At 39.3% G+C, this 20,387-nt stretch overlaps 1 protein-coding gene and 1 long non-coding RNA gene across 3 annotated transcripts in view; one reads left to right on the forward strand and one right to left on the reverse strand.

The window, feature by feature from the left end:
• Nucleotides 1-692: 692 nt before the first annotated feature.
• Nucleotides 693-11,997, reverse strand: LOC136149350 (uncharacterized). The gene is made up of 3 exons (XR_010659666.1): nt 11,894-11,997; nt 3,619-3,791; nt 693-1,996 (listed from the first exon to the last, which is right to left on the reverse strand). It is a non-coding gene; the product is annotated as an uncharacterized lncRNA (long non-coding RNA).
• A 72-nt stretch (nt 11,998-12,069) lies between these two features.
• KYAT3 (kynurenine aminotransferase 3) overlaps nt 12,070-20,387 on the forward strand; it is a 66,406-nt gene continuing 58,088 nt past the window's right edge. Inside the window, exons 1-2 of one of the 2 annotated variants that reach the window (XM_065909540.1) lie at nt 12,070-12,219; nt 19,632-19,731. In XM_065909540.1, the coding sequence (XP_065765612.1) occupies nt 19,633-19,731 (99 nt within the window). In that variant the 5' untranslated portion in view covers nt 12,070-12,219; nt 19,632. The remainder of the gene's footprint in view (nt 12,220-19,631; nt 19,732-20,387) is intronic. The other variant, XM_065909549.1, reaches the window with a different exon arrangement.

Consider the following 20,387-nt stretch of genomic DNA (forward strand, 5'->3'; position numbering starts at 1 on the left):
ATGGAGCAAAGGTGCTTTAATGATTTTTCTATGAGTATATATAGGCTGCAGTACAAGAAACTTCTTTCGGGAATGATAGAAATCAGAAAACCAAATGTACAGCAACTGTTACCAAGGGAACAAGGGGTAATGTTAGTCACAAGGTCAGGAGACAATCCATATCTCAAGAAAGGGGAAGGAGATTAAGCTGTTTTGTCCTATGGAGAATGCTTACTAAAGGAGACTCATGCTTGCCTCACACAATGACCTCAGTCACTGGGAGCAGCGTGCTGTTCCGCTTGAAGAGGGACAAAGGACTCATGAGAGACAGCATGTAGGAATCCTCCCATCAAACATTCCCTGACAATTCCCCCTTATTTATTTATAATATTTGTAAGAAGAGTTCTGACCATCAGAGTTTGTTTAGTTTTGACAATCTTTGCATGAAGGCAACGGTAGACAACAAATATAATTGTTAAGACAATCACCAAAATTATGGTTCTAGATCCAATGCCATGAGTAAGACTTTGAAACCATCCACGTGGGTCTAGCCCAGATAATTGATCAGCTAATTGTTTAGCTAAAGTTTCCATATCAATGGAAGAATGCAGATTATTAGAAAAGGTTTCAAATATTTATTTTTGTAATAATTGTACATTCAAAGAGGCATTATCATGTATGTTTTGTAAATGAAACTTGATTTATTCCCAGTTGTAGGCACTATTATTAAAATGAACAGGAGTAACACAAAATTGAGTAGAATTCCAGTCACATTTTAGCATCACCTGTTTTTGTACATCTGTTAATTGATCTCCGACCCATTCGATGGCTGTTTTCAGTTTCTGTACTTCTTCTTGAATTTCCTCATCTATCTGAGTCTGAGTGGCCCATATAGTATGGGCATCTTTAGTCCAGTTTTGGATAAAATTATGTCTTTGAGTTGAGGTTTGTAAAGTAACACTAGTGATGACAGCAATGGTGCAAATAGTTATTAATCCTATAATGCCAAAAATCAGCCATCCAGTGAATCGTTTACATCACTAGAGCAATTTAGTAAATAACTGGGAAGCAAGTCTAGCCTTGGGACCTTTTTCCCAGGGCCATTGGAGATTTATTGGTAACCATAGATTATGTCGAGATCAAAGAGTCAAAAGGGAGTCATTTTTTAAGGAAATAGAGGAGTTAAGACAAGTATATAATTTACAATTTATGCAAGTTACAGAATGTAAAGTCTTATTGAATTGTAAATTTCCTATAGCTACAACAAAAGGAAGTGGAACATAGGCTTGTATAAAATACGATTGATTACAGTGAAAGAAATAATTGCTATAGCTATGATTGGTCCCTGTGGAATGTCTGGTCCAAGTCCCAAGTTCTTCGGTGTTTGCAGCAAGTTTTCAGATGTCCCATTGTTTAGGCCCAATCTGTTTATCAAAGATGATTCGAGGACGAGGTGGGGGCCATTCCATCATCAAGCTAGCCAAGAAGTCCTCTGTCATGGTAATGTTCCATTGTAGCATTAGTAACCTTCCATGTTACTTGAGTAATATAATCATACATAGTATTGTTAATATCATCTGAGCAGTTCAATAACCACATACTATGGGGTTCCCAATTGACAATTGTATGATTAGCTATAAACATTAATTTTCCTGGTTTGGCCTGACATTTGTCCCAGTGAACAGGAATATATTTAAAGTAAACCTTTGCATGTTGTTCTTTGTTCTTTCCCTAAAGTTTCAGTAGTATAAACATGGTTCATTGACAAAGAAAGGGCAGTAAATAATCCAAGTAGTGTCCAAAGATCCTTTTCTGGAGGCAGGACGAAAGCCCAAGTTTGTCGACTAATGTTTATACATAATTCTGCTGGGCCCATACATAAAGGAAGGACCTAGAACAATATTAATTAGTTTTTCTTTTTCTTCAGGATGAGAGGGCCCCTCCAGTTCCAAGGAGGGGGCATATGTGTTGACTCATTAGTGGATGTGATTGGTTCTATATCTATCCATTTTACAACCTACAATAAAAAAGGGGGGTTAGGTATATAAGCCCAGTAAGTGTGATCAATCAGGTCAGCCTGAGCGGGGGAAGCAAAAGCAAGCAAAGCAAGCATAGCGAAGAAAAATATTTTTAGGATTCTGAGGCATTCCCTGTTGAGAAATCAGGTTTTCAGTTTAATTAGTAAGGGTTTTTATCTGTCCCCAAGTAGGGAGATCCTAAGGTTGATGACCTTAGAGTGCGGCATTTTTTGGAAATTTTTAATGTCGCCATGGCTTATATTGGAATTCTTTCTTCCTGGGTTTTTTGCTGTTTCATCTCTAGTCTGAATGCTGGGGGCCCCCTTAGGTTGAATCTTCTGAAGAGGAAGTCATGTGAGCTCGTTGGATCCATCTCGAGAAATAGAAGCATATCCTTTCCCTGTAAGATTAGTTTCTTAGATTTCTATTGATTAGTTAACCCGTCTTGATATCAAATGGGCAAAGGAAAGAAGGTGTCCTATAATGTTTCAAAACTTCTTTTTTTGTTTTTTTTTTTGTTGTTGTTTTTTGCTTTTGTCAAAACATCTCTTTGTGGTAAGTTTAAAAACTTTAAAACAAATAAGGGTATATTAACAATAGTTATAAAGAGAGAGGAAAGTGATAATGATGAAAACATTCTTAGGAAATATTTCAGTCCAAAAGAAAAAAATTATTCAGAAATCTGTTTGGGACTGGTATTTGGCTGTGGTTTGTGTTATTTGGGGCAAAGGATTAGGAGTAACCATTCAAATATTTTTTCCTAAGTGAAATTATTGAAAAGGTGATGCAGAATAACTTGACAAATGAAATGTTACTCACATCCAAATATATTTGACCTTGTCCTTGAAAAAGAAATGCAGCTTAGCAACTGTTGAATCTCACTGTTCAGTGTGTTAAAGAGGATGACTACACTTCCAAGACAGACCTGAAAAGAAGGCAAACATTCCACATTTCTGATATTCTTAGGAACAAATAATCCATTCGGGAAATGGTATCTTTTTTTTTTATGCCATTTTTGCCCTGCTTTAAGAATCCTACACATTGGGAACAGAAATAGTCACACCAACAATAGTTACAGGCTTAAAGACTACACTACACCAGAATCTAGCAAAGTTTGCTCTGGACAAGGAAGACAAAAGTGTTCCTGTGTATTTTCTCTTATTTAATTTTTTATTTGCAGTTACGGTGTGTAATGTGTTTGTCCAATCATGTCTTGTGTTTGTAGACTATAAGGAATGTCTGCAATCTGTTTAATAGAGAATGAATGTAAAAATTGTTTGAACTGCTTAGAAATATAAGCAGAGTCATTGTCTGTTTTTATAGAATTAGGTGTTCTCATTATCGTGAAGTAAGTTGATAGGTGGGTTATAACATGTTGTGTAGTCTTACCTTAGAGAGGTGTTGCCCCTAGAAAAGAAGAATTTGTATTGATCGAGACATGTAAGAAGGAAGAGAAAGAAAGTTCAGGACAATGAGTTACATCAATTAGCCATAAAATTTTCTTTCATTTGTCATAAGCCTTTTTAAAATTCCAGCACTAAATATCTTTAAAAGTTAAAAGGCCAAAACAAAGTATGATAGCATAATAAACAAAGGCAATGTTTATTTCAAATATACATACCATACTTTGTGGTTTTCATTGTGATCCACCCAAGCATTTCAACTGCATTTTCTAATATATTTGCAGTCTGAATGTATCTGCTGACCAAAGTTAATTCTGTTAAATATTGTTTTCCCAGAATTTTTCTCTTGTTTCCAATTTGGTTTAATTTGGAGAAAGAACACTTGCTGTAGCTAGAACGACAATGAAAAACTAGTCTAGTAAAGCTTATGTAAATACCACTTTATTCTATAATAAATGCTTCAACAATTAAAAAAATATTTTTGTATTCATCATTTTATTTGCCATTTCTTATATCTTTCTATTAAAAGCATATATTTTACTTTTCTATAGCAACCATGAAATGTCTTGTATGTTAGCATTTTATAGACCATTGAACATATTTCTCAAATCATATTATATTATATATATATATCCATTCCTATATAAATATATATTTATATTCATTAACAGCTCAAAATCTCTTCAGCTCTTCTGCAAGAAAAACCCCTTTTAAGAGTAAGCCAATGTCCAGCAATTGACGCTTCAAAATCCTACTTCATTTGGAAATGACCCAGCCATTCAACAAACTTCTACTACTTAGTTCAGCACAACTCTAGAAACCTAAGTCACTCCAATCCCAAGAGATGGCTCCAGATTATAGATAATAGATCATTCTATTAAAAATACAATTATTTCTAAGAGCTCATCTAAAAGTGTTTATCTCATCTATATATTTGTGTGTGTGTGTGTGTATATATATATATATATATATATATATATATATATATATATAAAGAGTTATCTTTTTGTTGACAAACTTAGTTTACCTTAAACCAAGGCATAATAAAAGTATTATATAATGTTGATGACTCAAGAGATGTCCCAACTAGATTAACAAATGATTATATTTAAATCACATTCACATTTAAATAAACATTATACCCAACATTGAACACCCTTCAGTTCATGTAAAGCTGAATCCAAACAGAGCTCATTAACTCCACACTATCCAAAAACAAGGACATACATTGAGACATAGATAATTTTAGATACATAGGCATAGTTCTCCGTTTGAAATTTAAAATATCCTTTTGTTTTATTTATTTATTTTGAGCTCCACCAATTTGTTAATGGCTGGAGTCCTAGATAGAGTGGGCTGTGTATCCCAAGGACATGATAAGAGTTAACTTAAGGTTTTTTCTTAGGCCTATTTTTGTTTCCCAGGCAGAACTGGAGCTCAAAAAAAAAAAAAAAAAAATTTTAACAAGTTAACCTTTTCCTAACTGCACGTGCAAGAAGAACCGGTTTTGCAATTTCAAAAAAGATTTTATTTTCATCAGTTTCCTCCGGAGTCTAAAGAATATCATAGCTATTCAGTGTCAAAAATATCATTTCTCTTTTTTGTAGCTATAGTATATTATTAATGATATATGCATGAGGGAATTGTTGTCACATAGGAAGTAAAGCCTTGGCTACAAAATTTTGACAAACACTAGGACTGTTATGGAGACGGCAATGGCATCTTATTTCAGTACTCTTGTCTGGAGAATCCTAGGGACGGGGGAGCCTGGCGGGCTGACATCCATGGGGTCGCATGGAGCAGGACACGACCGAAGTGACTTAGCAGCAGCAGTAGCAGGACTTTTAAGCATACCTTGAGGTAACATAGTCTATTGAAATCTTTTATGAGGCCCGATATGATTAGGATAAGGGAGAGAGAAAGTGAATCTCTCCCGGTCTAAAGGGTGTAAAGGTATATATAAAAAGCAATCTTGTGAATCAGTAATAATAATGTGCCAATTTTGAGGAATAGTAATAGGTGATGGGATCTTTGGTTGCAATGCACCCATAGGTTTCATAAAAGAATTAACTTTTCTAAACTCTGTTAAGAGACACCGTTTGTTATGTTTCTTTTTTATAACAAAAATAGAGTTCCAAAAAGAGCAAGATTCTTCAATATGTTTCAATTTTAATTGTGTGTTTATAAGTTCTTTAGTAGCTTGTAATTTTTCTTTCGTAAGGGGCCATTGCTTTGTCCAAATAGGCTCATAATTTTTCTTAGTTATTTTAATAATTGTTTTGTTTGTTAAATGAGCAGTGGCCCCTAGGAAAAATGTGGAATGTATATCTGAGTTTGCCATTGTATAAGTAAGTCCCTTCCTATTAGATTAAAGGGTACATTTATCACATAAGGTTTTAATGTTGCAGGTTGGCCTTCTGGTCCCTCACATGAGTATATCTGAACACTTTGATAAACTTTCTGTACTTTAGTTTGAGAAATTCTTGCAATTTGGCAAGAGACCTTTTGTACAGACCAGGATTTGGGCCATAAATGTTTGGAAATAATAGTAATATCAGATCCAGTGTCGAGGAGACCAGAAAATCTTTTACCATTAATTTTGATATTTATATTTGGTCGGGCATACTCAGATACTAATGATGTCCACAAAGATTGTTTTTTGATCTGTACTGTCAAACCCATCTGTCCATACATTATTAGAGGAATTAATAGAAATGTAAGGTAAAAGAAGTAATTGAGCAATTTTGTCCCCCTTTTTGAATTGCCATAGAATCTGAGATGACATCAGAATTTGAATCTCTCCTTTATAATCTGAATCAAATATTTCAGGGTGAACAGTAATCCCTTTAGAAGTCAGACTAGATCAGCCAAGCAAAAGACCAAAAGTTTGTGGGGGCAGGGGTCCAAAAGGTCCAGGAGGCACTCTAGTAGGGACTGTTTGAGGGTAAAGGGAAAAATCATTTAGGGCTGGTATATCGATGGCAGCACTGCCGGATGTTGAGGGTTTGAGGGAAAAGATAGAATTTGTTCCTGTTTGGAGTTTCCTGGAATAGGTTTTTCATCAATACTAAATTTAAATTTACAACTTTTGGCCCAGTGCGTTCTTCTACGGCAGAGAGGGCAAATTTTTTGGTATTTTATTAGCCTTCTTAGGGCAGTGCCTTTTTAAATGATTTTTATCTCCACAATTAAAGCATCTTTCATTTTCCTTTCTAAAGGTAGTAGCCATTGCCTCAATCAGCATTTGTATCTTTTGAGTTTCTGATCCTAGATTGCGAAAAGCTTTCAAATAATCAATAATAATCTTAGTCTCACAAATTGCAGCTATAGCTCTTTGACATTTTTGATTTGCATTCTCATAAGCAAGTAATTTCTCTAGCTGTTTTTTGGTTTCTTCTCCAATTACAGTACGGGAAATAGCAGCTTCTAATCTAGTTTAAAAATTAGCATAACTTTTCATTAGGTTCCAACAAATGAGAGACTTTTGGAGTTGTGACTGTTGGCAGAGGAGAAGCATTTGGAGCAGCTGGGGCAGGGCTAGTAAGAAAATTTTGAGATATTTTGTATTGTTTTAATTGGGCCTTTTGTAAAGTTTAATCATTTAATTTATATTTATGTAATAAGTGTTCTGTCTGTTGCTGAATATTGGAAGGGCTAGAATGTACCTTGAAATGGCAGAATTATAGCTTTAATAAGAGCCCATAGGGGCTAGAGATCAATTGGAATATTCTTTCCTTGTTTGGCTGCTCATTTAACATTTTCTTTGACCTGGAGCCAAATGTCTAAATCAAAACTGCATTTATCAGGAAACTAAGGATTATGTTCAACTACTGTTTGAAGGCAAGCCTCTATTCATTGCCGTGAAGCCAGAAGTCCTTGAAATTTAAACAAATGGTGAAGTAAAGTAGAAAAATAATGGGGCTGGCCAGCCGTTTAACCCATGCCTTAGTACTCACCGACCTCAATAGGCCCCTGAGTCATTCCGCCCGATATGCCGCATATCCCAGTGTCCCTGTTCCCTGGCGCCATTTGCTGGGGTCCTTTAATGGACCGTAACCTGGTGGTACGGAGTCGACGATAAGAAAGTAAAAGAGAGAAAGAGAGAGGGAGAAAGAGAGAGAGAGACAAAAAAGACCCGGGGACCTAAGCTCTGATGGAGCAAAGGTGCTTTAATGATTTTTCTATGAGTATATATAGGCTGCAGTACAAGAAACTTCTTTCGGGAATGATAGAGATCAGAAAACCAAATGTACAGCAACCGTTACCAAGGGAACAAGGGGTAATGTTAGTCACAAGGTCAGGAGACAATCCATATCTCAAGAAAGGGGAAGGAGATTAAGCTGTTTTGTCCTATGGAGAATGCTTACTAAAGGAGACCCAAGCCTGCCTCACACAATGACCTCAGTCCCTGGGAGCAGCGTGCTGTTCCGCTTGAAGAGGGACAAAGGACTCATGAGAGACAGCATGTAGGAATCCTCCCGTCAAACATTCCCTGACAGGAGGCAGTGATCAAAACCATCCCTAAGAAGAAATGCAAAAAGGCAAAATGGTTGTCTGAGGAGGCCTTACAAAGAGTTGAGAAAAGAAGGAGAAAAGGAAAGCTATATCTATCTCAATGCAGAGTTCCAAAGAATAGCAAGGAGAGATAAGAAAGCCTTCCTAAGTGATCAATGCAAACAAATAGAGGAAAATAGAATGGGAAAGACTAGAGATCTCTCTACTTAAACCCCACTGAAATAGCAATGAGGCAGTTCTTTTAAGTGATAACTCCGTAAGAGCCAAAACAGGGGGAATGACAGTGACAGCAAGACTAAAGATGTTAGAAAGCAAACAGGCAGGTAGAAATTTAGAGCAGATTAAAAATCTTGAATCCCAGATCAGTCACAAAGAAAGTTAAGAAAACAACCACACCTACCCTCACAGAACTCTTCAAAGATTCAGGACTAAACACAGAAGGGTCATTTTAAGTCCTTTCTAACAAAGAACTAGATCCCCGGATCCCCACGGCAAGTTCATGCACCCCCAATAACTGGTTCTCCTTCACTTCAGCAATAGATTGGCAGTTTATACTCTGAAGACTGCAAACAGAGAGGCTCCAAGTCAGGAGAAGCTAGGCAGAGCTGACTGTGGTGGGAATTCCTAAAAACGTACTTTCACAGCCTTGAGAAATTCCACAGCAATGCACCTGGAAAAACAGCATATGTTAAGAAACTGTGTTAATGATTATCTTTCATGTTTTTCTTAAGAATAATCTCCTTGTTACAAACCCCAAGACCAGACCCAGAAGGGAGTATGACTGGGATCATGAAAGCAGAGACCTTGGAATACCGGATCGGGGTCAGGCTTGAACGCTGCCTATGCACTTGCTGATTGTTCCTGAGACAAGTCCAAAAGGGAATGGCCTGGGGTAAAAAACAAGATCTAGACTATGTCAGTGTAGTGTCTTGGTAAAGATAAGATCAAAAAAAGTCTTGTAGTCTGCAATTAGGAATAAAAGCCAGACTCAGAGTGGACTCTGCAACTCAGTCCAGTAGAGACTGCATGTCCCCTGACCCATTGCACCAGATTTCGTGTTTTGTCTTCATTCTCATCACTTGCTCCCGGATCGTTAGGGCAACAGGTGACTGTGGAGGGGTAGAGCTGAAATAGAGGAGTAAGTAGATGTTGGTAGAATGAACATTGTGACCCTTAGCACTCTTTCCCTCCTTTGCCATCACTTGAGCCCAGAAAACATCATCTATCCCTCTAACAACCTCCACAGATGTTTCTGCTTCTGCTCTGGGCCCAACGACAAGTCTCTTCTCCAAAGGAACTGGAGTGTCTATTTTAAATGTAACTAAGAAAATAATAATAATAATAATAAATGTGACTAAGATATGCAGATGACACCACCCTTATGGCAGACAGTGAAGAGGAACTAAAAAGCCTCTTGATGAAAGTGAAAGAGGAGACTGAAAAAGTTGGCTTAAAGCTCAACATGCAGCAAACTAAGATCATGGCATCTGGTCCCATCACCTCCTGGGAAATAGATGGGGAGACAGTGGAAACAGTGTCAGACTTTATTTTTGGGGGCTCTAAAATCACTGCAGATGGTGATTGCAGCCATGAAATTAAAAGAAGCTTACTCCTTGGAAGGAAAGTTATGGTCAACCTAGATAGCATATTAAAAAGCAGAGACATTACTTTGCCAACAAAGGTCCATCTAGTCAAGGCTATGGTTTTTCCAGTAGTCATGTATGGATGTGAGAGTTGGACTTTAACGAAAGCTGAGTGCTGAAGAATTGATGCTTTTGAACTGTGGTGTTGAAGAAGACTCTTGAGAGTCCCTTGGATCGCAAGGAGATCCAACCAGTCCATCCTAAAGGAGATCAATCCTAGGTGTTCATTGGAGGGATTGATGTTGAAGCTGAAATTCCAATACTTAGGCCACCTGATGTGAAGAGTTGACTCATTGGAAAAGACCCTGATGCTGGGAAGGATTGGGGGCAGGAGGAGAAGGTGATGACAGAGGATGAGCTGGCTGGATGGCATCACTGACTCAATGGACATGAGTTTGGGCAAACTCCAGGAGTTGGTGGTGGACAGGGAGGCCTGGCATGCTGCGATTCATGGGGTCTCAAAGAGTTGGACACGACAGAGTGACTGAACTGAACTAAAGATTATGTTATCCCTCTGCTTAAGGTTTTCCAATGGCTACTTCAATATAAAATAAAAACTTTCTGTGGTCTTCATCTGCATGATCTGGTACCTGTCTTCCTCTCCATCCTAATCTGGAAGCACTTTCCCCTGGATTACTGTGTTTTAGACACACCTCCCTCTCTCTTGTTCCTCACTTGCCAAGTTTACTCATGTATCAGAGCCTTTTCAACTGCTATTTTCCTTTCAAGAATTATTTTTGACAAGGCTGTCTCTTTATCATTCAGTTCTGGTTCAAACGTTACCTTCTCAAAAAAGACTTCCTGACTATTATATTTAAACTATCTGCAGTCTCCAACCCTCATTGTTTCTTTCAGAGCACTTATCACCATCTGAAGTCACTGTATGTATTTATTTATTTAACTATTGTCTGTTTCTTCCTCTTTAAGGTTTGAGACACTCTCTGTGCCCCATTACCCCCAGAAGGCTCGGCATCTACGCTGTCAATTCGTATATTTGTTAAATCTGAGAAAAAGAAAACCAGTACCTGGTATGAGGGGACTGAACTGAAACTTACCCTTAAGGTTTCAACATTGTTAGGAACTAGCCCAGGTGTTTCCGATAAAATATAGCAATCTGACAGAACACTAACATCAGACAGTCACTCTACAATTATGACGAAGTGACACAACAGACAAGCTCAAGCAATAATTGCGCCTAAGCCCAGATAAAACAAGGTCACTGCCAACTACCAAAACAGCAAACTTCCTCCTCTCCTGACTAGCAAAAACATTGCTTTTTATCAATTACAAAATTAGCTTTGCAATTTTCCCCCCTTCTTCTACATGAGGTATATTATGATACCCGATCTAATGATTACCCCCACTTCCTGACAGCACCCAAAACAGCATGGATCTCCATTTCCTTGGACCCTCCCCCCAAATCACTCAATATAAGCCCAAATCCTCTAGGTCTCATCTACCAGTTTGTTATTGAAACGACCCACAGTTCCCCAAGATGTAAGCTCGCTCTCTTCGCAAGGAGTAATAAACCTAACCTTTTAACTACAGGTGTGTTCCTTGTGGCCTCTTGATGCAGAGTATTGACAAATCATTGTGCCTCACAGTAGCTCACAGTCTGGGGTAGATTCCCCACTGTACACAATAATTTCTCCACCCACCTAATCAACTCCTGAATCTCTTGGTAGCTAGCTGCAGAGTAGATTCCTTCAACCAAAGATTATCTTTGTTCCCTCCTCTGTAGTTGAATAACAAGCTACTGCTCTTCCCACTCCTTCTATCCACTCGTCTTCTTAAATTAGGAGAGGAAGAAAAATCTAGTTATGAAAGTCAATTCTTACCAGAACCTCTCCTTTCACTAAACACCGCCCTCAACAGATGAGTTATTCCTGGTGTTCCTTTTTCTCCTAGCCGATTTTTTTCCTTCACCGTTTCAAGTGTCACTCACTTTCCTTCTCAGTTTCATACCACATTCCATTTTCAGTTCTCTGATCGAACTCGTTCAGGAAGGTAAACTTCCTCTGTGCTTTTTTGTTCAAAGCGCACCCCCCACCCCCACCCCCAGCCCCCGCCAGGTGATAAATACACGTACAAACCCTTTTACACACTCTCTTTAGCCTTGCCCTCTCTGGCACCTTCTGACATCATTCTAACTACAACCCTCCCCTTATCTAAGTCCTGTGGCCCCACCTCTCGCCCATTCTTCCAAATCAATCCTTGCCCTAGAATCCTCCCCAAACCAATCGGTCACATCATCCAATTAGAGCTGTGGACCTAAATTTCATACCCAATCCCGGCCTTAGACAAACCCCCGCCCCATTCCACCCCTTAACCAGACCAGCTTCAGCAGCTCCGATCTGGCTCCGCATCTCCACCTGCCTGGTCCAGTCCCCAATCCCGCTGTCCACACAGCAAATCGCGTCCGAATCCAAGCCCCAAAGACAATCCTGATCACATCGCAGCGAAGCTCCATCCTGCCGGCTTACTCTCCTCCGACCACTCGCCGCCCCCTTCTTCACCCCCGCTCCTACTCTATCGCATCGAGTCCGCGACCCTAGGCAGCCTCCGTTCAGGCTCCGCCCCTAAATCCGAATCCCGCCCCATCAGGCTCTCGAGCCCTCGCGGGACTTGAGCTCCGGGAAGCGACGTGTTCGCGCGAGAAAGGTGAGTGTGGCGCTAGAAGGGCACTCGGGTGGTCATGGTTGCTGTTTTGGCTCAGACCCACCGGGAGCGAGATGAGGCGGGAGACCGGTTGGGGTGCGCTGCCGGGCCGCGCGCCTGGCGAGGTTGGAGGAAGAGCGGGGGTTAGATTTCCAACAAGATTCGGAATCGCCTTCCCGAGCTGGGGCAGGAGCTCGGAGTTGGGCCTCTTGACTCTTGGCTTCGGTGGACTGCGGGCCTGGTAGCAAAGGGTCAGCGCTGGAGCTTCAGAGTTTGCTACGGAGAGGAAATAGCACCGAAGTGCTGGCCTTCAAGAGTGGGACCCCGGGACCCCGGTCCTCGTCTGCCCTTTTTGCGCTTGATTTTGCAATTTGGATGTTTTGTAAAAGGTATAGGAAGCTGATACCGAGTCCAGTTGATCCGTAACCGAGATTCTCAATAAAAAAAAGGAAACACAGGCTGCTAACTTACCACATAGTGGCTCTTAGTGGAACCCATGGTTTTTAGATTAAAGAAAAGCGGTCCAGACTGCTTTTGGAGCCCCCCGCCAAGTACGGACACTCCTCCGTCTTGCAGGCGCAGGGCTCCTTCACCTCTGCCTGAGCCGGGCAGCCGGCTCCTTCCACACCTGGCTGCACACCCACCATTACTAAGTTTTAAGTCACGTGGGCCTAAAACCGAATTCCTGCCAACTTAAACCGAGCGCCATATTACTGCCCTCTACAGAAGTTTATAATTGCTAGAATTCCGCTTTCACAAAACAGCTTTTCAGCGTTTTCAGGCTCATGTCTCCTGTCCTATACCGGCTCTATCATATGGCGGATTTTTCCATTCTTGCTTCAGGCTTTGAGGTTTATTATTCCCACTGTACTTTCCCTGCCAGTACCTTCTTCATCTCCTACTTTCCCTCTGTTTTATCAGTAAGTCTTAGAAACATTCTAGAAGCGGACTAACAGGCAGATCAAGAAGTGGAAATAAACTTTTGATGAGACTCTTAACCTGTTTTGTACATTAATTAGCACTAGCTCTTTTGGCAGTCATACATTAATCTTTCTTGAACTTACAATTAACCTGAACATTCTGGACTTTGTGGGATTCACTGCATCTCTTCCTACCTCTCCTCCTCAGTATGTAAAGTGGTTACAAATTCATCATTTGAATTTTAAGCCCAGAGCTTCAAACTTTTTACCATTCATTTGGATTGCTTTACTCACCTTTTGGCTCTGTATTCTGTAACAATTCATCAGCCTTCTCAACTTCAGGTCACCCCCAGATGCACCACACATACCTTCAGTATCTTCGTTTTAAACAATCTACACCAAAGATAATAAATAAATTTTCTGTTGATCATGCATACATTACAGTAGAATTTACCTTATGTATAATATGCCATATTCATGTTTACTAGATGACACTGATTCACAGTTTCCTGATTTTCTTCACAGAGCATCGTTTTTAAGTATAAATGAGAAAAAAAAAAACCAAAACAGTGAAAATGTGGTTTAATATTAAAAGCCACATACCTTTTTATTTTTTCCAACTTTTCAGTGATATCTCAGGTGTTTTTATTAGTGAATATGCATAGGGAAAGTTAGTTGCTTTAAAGTGCTGCTCAAAAAGTGTTTGTTTAAAGTACAAAAGAAGTAAGTCTTAGAGGTTCTGAATATGTGTCTGTTAGCCTGCTTAGATTTCTTTGGAGCCAATTTTTCACCGATGCCCCCACGATTCCTTCTACAACGAAATTACCTAGTGAGAGTAATGAGTGAGAAGAAAATCGAGCCTGTATCTGGACACTGAGGAATTTCGTCATTGACGTGGGAGGAAAATGACAGATTGTAGTGTGTCAAAAGCCAAGGGAACATAGTGTTTCTGGGAGGAGATAGGGCTTAACCAGCAGATATAAAGCTGAAGAGAATTCAAGAAAAGTGAGAATTTCACAATGTCCACTGGATTTATCAGTATGAAGGTCAATATTGACCTGGGCCAGAGCTGCCTCTCTGGAGTAATCAGTACAAATGTTGCATTGCCCTGGGCTAAGAAGTATAGGTTGAGGAAAAGGAACAGTCACTAAAATTATATCTTCTTAACTAGGAGAGACGAATATATAGAAGAGAGTGGTAACAGTCAATGGAGCAAGGGAGAGAAATAGCATCCAAGTAATGGGAGGAGAGACTGTTCTTTTGTAGCAGGATCAGTTTATTATAATAGGAAGAAAAAAGGAATGTTTTTGGTTTAGTTTTTTTAGATGTGGGCAAGTTGAAAAAATTTCCATATGATGGCTTCTGTTTTCTCTCTGATAGACAACCATGGTCATGTGCTTAGACTAAAGAGGGTTGTCTGTTAGAGGAGTGTTGGAATAATTAAAATAATCACTTTGTACTATGGGAGAGAAACATTGCCTATTCTTTTAATGACTTTTGACTGAGGCCGAGAATTAAACTGACATAAGACAGATTGACGGGAGAAAAGCACACATTTAGTTTAAGTTCTATGTGACAGAGACGCTTTTGTGAGAAAAGGAAGACCCAAAGAAGTGGCAAAATCAAATGCTTTTAAGGCAGGTTGAACAGAGAGAGGCCTTTGTGGGAAAGTAACCAAAAAATATGGGGAAATTTAAAGGAAGATAAGAATTATTTTAACTAGGTCTGTTTGTACAGAATTCTCTCAGCTTAAACTCTCTAAGAATGTCTCTCTCCATACCTCACCCCCGTCCCCAGCCCGATACAGAGCAGGTATCTTTCACATGGGCATGTTATCTCCTGTTTTCAGGAAGAAAAGGTATGATCAGATCACTCTTCTTGGCTCTTCTTGGCTCGACTATTTTTCACATGCCTTTAGGTCAAAATAAACCTTAGGCCAAAGTGGCATATTTTGGGTTGGCATCCTCTAACATCTTTACCTATATAATATAGGAGAAATGCTAGAGAGTTTGGGGGTCATTTTGAAATTAATGACCATCAATTTTTGGTGAAACCAATCCTATCCTTTGTGATTTTCTGCAGCAGTACAAAGCTTCATGGGCCATAGGTAAAAACAGACACTATAATTGAGTTCCTCTAGGGTCAGGGTTTTATATTGGGTTGGCCAAAAGGTGCATTTGCTTTTTTCCATAAGATGACTCTAGCAGCACTTAGTTGTCTTTAACTTCATTCAGAACAATTTTGTTAGATTGTATTATGACAGCCATAATACATAATATGTCATATCCATGTGCATTTAAAAAAATCAAAAAATAAATTTAAAAAATTGTGATGGACACTAAAAAATGGATACTGTACAATAATGTGGAACAGAAGAGATCATGTGGCAAGTAAAATGACCCACCAACCATACCAAAGGCTGCTCTTCATCCAAAGAAGGTGTTGTGTATATGGTGGGATTGGAAGGGTATCCTCAATTATGATCTCCTTCTGGAAAACCAGATGATTAATTCCAACAAGTAATGTTCCCATTTAGACCAACTGAAAGCAGCACTTGAGGAAAAGCATCCAGAATTAGTCAACAGAAAACCCATGGTCTTTCATCAGGATAACACAAGACCGCATGTTTCTTTGATGACCAGTCAAAAAGTGTTATAGCTAGGCTGGGAAGTTCTGATTCATTCATCGTATTCACCAGATATTGCACCTTCAGATGTCCATTTATTCTGTCCTTATAAAATTTTCTTGATGGAAAGATTTTCAACTCCCTGGAAGATTGTAAAAGTCACTTGGAACACTTCTTTGCTCAAAAAGATAAAAATTTGGGGGAGATGGAATTATGAAGTTGCTTGGAAAATGGTAGAAGGTAGTAGAACAAAATGATGAACGTATTATTCAATAAAGTTCTTCGTGAAAATGAAAAAAAATGTGTCTTTTTTTTTTACTTAAAAAATGAAAGGAACTTTTTGGCCAACCCAATAGGTAGGTGCAAAGACAAACAAAGGGAGCTAGGGCATTGTCAAGAACATTACTGAAGCTGTGGAACTGGCATCTAAATTGGAAAATAAAGGAAGGTGAGGGCTGATTGGGAAAAGGAGAGGCAGCCTCCTGGAGATCTAGAGATATCGAATAATATTAGTTGGAAGAATTTAATTGAAAGGATAGGTAGTGTATGGTCAAGGACAGAATACTTCAATTAATTGTTTGGGGATTAGATCAGATTATGGTAATGGCAAGGTGTACAGTGTGAACTTCGGAGACTGTGTAGAGTGGAATGGGCAATGGGCACTGGGACATCAGTTGTTGGGTGAGTTATCTCTGAAGACATTGGAATTACCTGGGGTGATCACAGTACTTAGAGTTGAGAAGAAAACTGTGCCTCATGATAAAATTCTAAAATGACAAGGAGTTATCATCAGGTCAGAGATATTAATAATAATATCAGTGAGGCAGATGAGGGGAGTAATAGTCCCGTAATGGTAGAATAGACAGCAAGAAAGAGATAAGTGGGACATATACAAACAAAAGCTGACTCTGAGGAGTATAGAAGTACTATCTTCAGGGAGCAATAAGGTTTGAGTTCAAGTTAGGAGGTAGAAGAAACTCTCTGAAAACATATATAATGGGATTTCCTGAGAATGGTACAGCTGTTCCAAGAGGCACAGTGGAAAGTTTGATAAGTGAAAGAGAAATGAAGAGCTGTGTCAGTTTCCAGGCAATACATTGCATTATAGAGGTAATGTGCTATGGAAAATGGGAGAGGGATGGGATTTAGGCTTTGAATTTCCAGATGAAAACCAGCAAATTTAGTGTCAACTTCCTAGGGGCAATCAGTATTTGAGGTCCGGTGGCCAGAAGGCGTGGCTTACCCAATCTGAGGAGAAATCTCCCAAGACCTGCTATCTGAGGTCACACACAACCAGCCGGTGACTTAACAGTACTTTCTGAGGTTACCTTCAAGGATTCGTTTATTTATCTGTTCAGAAATATGAGGAAACTAAGGCCCAGCAAGAGTTAGGGAATTGTCTGAGAATAGAAAAAAAATTTTTTTAATATAAAAAATATGGATTAGAATCCAGGTACCCTGATTGCTTGTAACTCGACTGGTAAAGAATCCGCCTGTAATGCAGGATACCCCAGTTTGATTCCTGGGTTGGAAAGATGCCCTGGAGAAGGGATAGGCTACCCATTCCAGTATTTATGGACTTCCCTAGTGGTGAATTCCCTGGTGGCTCAGACTATAAAGCATCTGCATACAATGCGGGAGACCCGGGTTCAATCCTTGGGTCGGAAAGACCTCCTGGAGAAGGAAATAGCAACCCACTCCAGTGTTCTTGCCTGGAAAATCCCATGGACGGAGAAACCTGGTAGGCTATAGTCCGTGGGATTGCAAAGAGTTGGACATGACTGAGCAACTTCTCTTTCTTTCTTTTTCTTTCTGGTGGCTCAGACAGTGAAGAATCTGCCTGCAACGTGGGAGACCTGGGTTGGGGAGATCCCCTGGAGGAGGACAAGGCAACCCACTCCAGTATTCTTGCCTGGAGAATTCCCATGGGCAGAGGAGCCTGGTGGGCTACAGTCCATAGGTTCACAAAGAGTCAGACACGACTGAATGACTAAACAAAGCACAGCATGTCCTGATTCCTAGTCCTGTTTGCTCCCCTCTCAGCCCCCAACCCTCATTTATGTGAAGAACGTAGAAGAGCTTTCTCTCACTTGTCTACTTGCAAGAAAATATTTTTCTTACACTTTCCTTAATACCAAAGAAATTAGGCTGAACTTAAACAATTGGGAATTTGTTGAAAACTATATTGTCTGAATTCAAATAACTTCTTGATACTGAGTGAAGATTGTTCAACATAGTTACTGTTGTTCAGTGGTACCTTTCCTCAGAACTATCCCTGCTGCCTAATCCCATTAATATTTTATTCCTGAACAAAACTATTAATGACCCAAGAATAGGCATTTCTTGATTTAAGAAACCTTTGACTTGAGACTTCCCCAGTGGCTCAGACGGTAAATCGTTTGCCTACAATATGGGAGACCCAGGTTCGATCCCTGGGTCAGCAAAATCCCCTGGAGAAGGCAATGGCAACCCACTCCAGTACTCTTTCCTGGAAAATCCCATGAATGGAGGAGCCTGGTAGGCTACAGTCCATGGGATCCTAAAGAGTTGGACACGACTGAGCGACTTCACTTTTCTTTTTTTTTGACTTGAAAGAAACCTAAGAAGTCGTTATTTACAAAGGAATCACTATTTCATAAAAGGACTCATTATAAATAGTTCACTTAAATCATTAATTTATATGGCGATTTTATGTACTCATTCATTTGACACATTTATTTATAACTTGCCTCCTGTGTACCAGGGAAGTAAACTAAACACACCAGGCCCCTACTCACGGCACCTACATTAAATTACCAAATGAACCAGTGAGTTGTCAGCCAAAGTGCTTTGCAGAGAGTTAACCTAGGCTCATGTGATGTAGGATGGCTAAGAGGCTGTCATTTAAACTGAGAATTTGTTGACAAGGTCAGGATTTTCTATTTTACTTTTTTGGAAACATCAAATATGTTATTTCTCATATCTAAAGCTTTCTGTAGTCTTCATATTTTGGTCACTTAAGGGATTCATAATTAGTTTCAGTAGGCAGTTTGAATCCATAAAGTATGTCTTTTTTTCTTTTTTTAAGTTTGATTATTAAAGATAAAGGAAATGCCCTCCACTGATAGAACATTGTTGGAGTAAAACCTTATGGCAAGTTTCTACTGCCCTGAATTCTTTTGCTTGTAAGTGGCAGTATCATAAGAGAAGTCCATTTTGCTTTGATCTCCCTCTGTTGACACATAGTGATAATAATTTCCTTACAGGTAGAGAAATAAGTCAGAATCAGGTAGAGAAGTAATTCAGAATGCATGCCTGGTAGGTAGCTGGAATCTCTTAATGGGGCTTGCTAATTATAGAATTGATGAGGGAAGTACCATCTGAAAAAATAAGTGAAGTGTTATTCATATATTCTTTTTATTTCTCAAGGGCCTACTATAGTCCTTTTCAAATAGCTTCCTAAATAACCTGCTTCTAACAACTTTAATTTACTGTTAGGAATTGTACTTTTACTAGTGACTTCTCCAGATGATTCTGAGTTTCAGTAGTTCTTAGATTGAAACATTCTGGATTTTATGGCTAATAGAAATTGAACTTTTACTTCCTATAGTTTAATGCTCTAGACTAAAGTAGAGCTTTATTTTTAAAATTCATCATATCCTTACAGATCTAGTTTAAAATGACACATATATAAATTTGTATAAAAAAGAATTCTATTGGAATAATTGGAACATTTCTCATAATGAGAGATTATATCATAGAAAGAAAACTCAGCTATAGAAAAAGTTAGTTTCTATTTTATACAAGGTTATGGTCTGTTGGGTAGCTGTGTTTAATAGTGATATAAGTATACATTTACTCCCTTTAAATTTTTTTCTTTTATTCTGTAGCATGTTTTTGGCCCGGGGGAGACTCTGCACCCTTAGCAGTAGACCTGAATTCCTGAAGACAGTTTGTGCTTCAAAAATCCTTGGACTCTCTACTTCTGCTGTAGGTATTGCTTAGTTACTTATAGAAATAAAATTGCACATATTCTGCAGTGTTTGAAAAAGACAATTTTTCATGGCTATTTTGATTATTTTATTAGAATGAGTATTTGTGTTATATAAGCTGAAACGATCTCTTGTCATTAGCTAGAACTGACTTTGGACAGCTGCTTGCCTGTCTCTATGTCAGGCATCAGTTCAGTTTAATTGCTCAGTCATGTCTGACTCTTTGCGACCCCGTGAACCGCAGCACACCAGGCCTCCCTGTTCATCACCAACTCCCAGAGTTTACCCAAACTCTTGAGTTGGTGATGCCATCCAACCATCTCATCCTCTGTTGTCCCCTTCTCCTCCCACCTTCAATCTTTCCCAGCATCAGGGTCTTTTCCAGTGAGTCAGCTCTTCACATCAGCTGGCCAACGTACTGGAGTTTCAGCTTCAACATCAGTCCTTCCAATGAACACACAGGACTGATTTCTTTTAGGATGGACTGGTTGAATCTCCTTGCAGTCCAAGGGACTCTCAAGAGTCTTCTCCAACACTGCAGTTCAAAAGCATCAATTCTTTGGCACTCAGCTTTCTTTATACTCCAACTCTCACATCCATACATGACTACTGGAAAAACCATAGCCTTGTCAGGCATAGTGCAGGGCATTTTAT

The sequence above is a fragment of the Muntiacus reevesi genome, chromosome 1, assembly GCF_963930625.1.
Source record: "Muntiacus reevesi chromosome 1, mMunRee1.1, whole genome shotgun sequence".
NCBI lineage: Eukaryota > Metazoa > Chordata > Mammalia > Artiodactyla > Cervidae > Muntiacus > Muntiacus reevesi.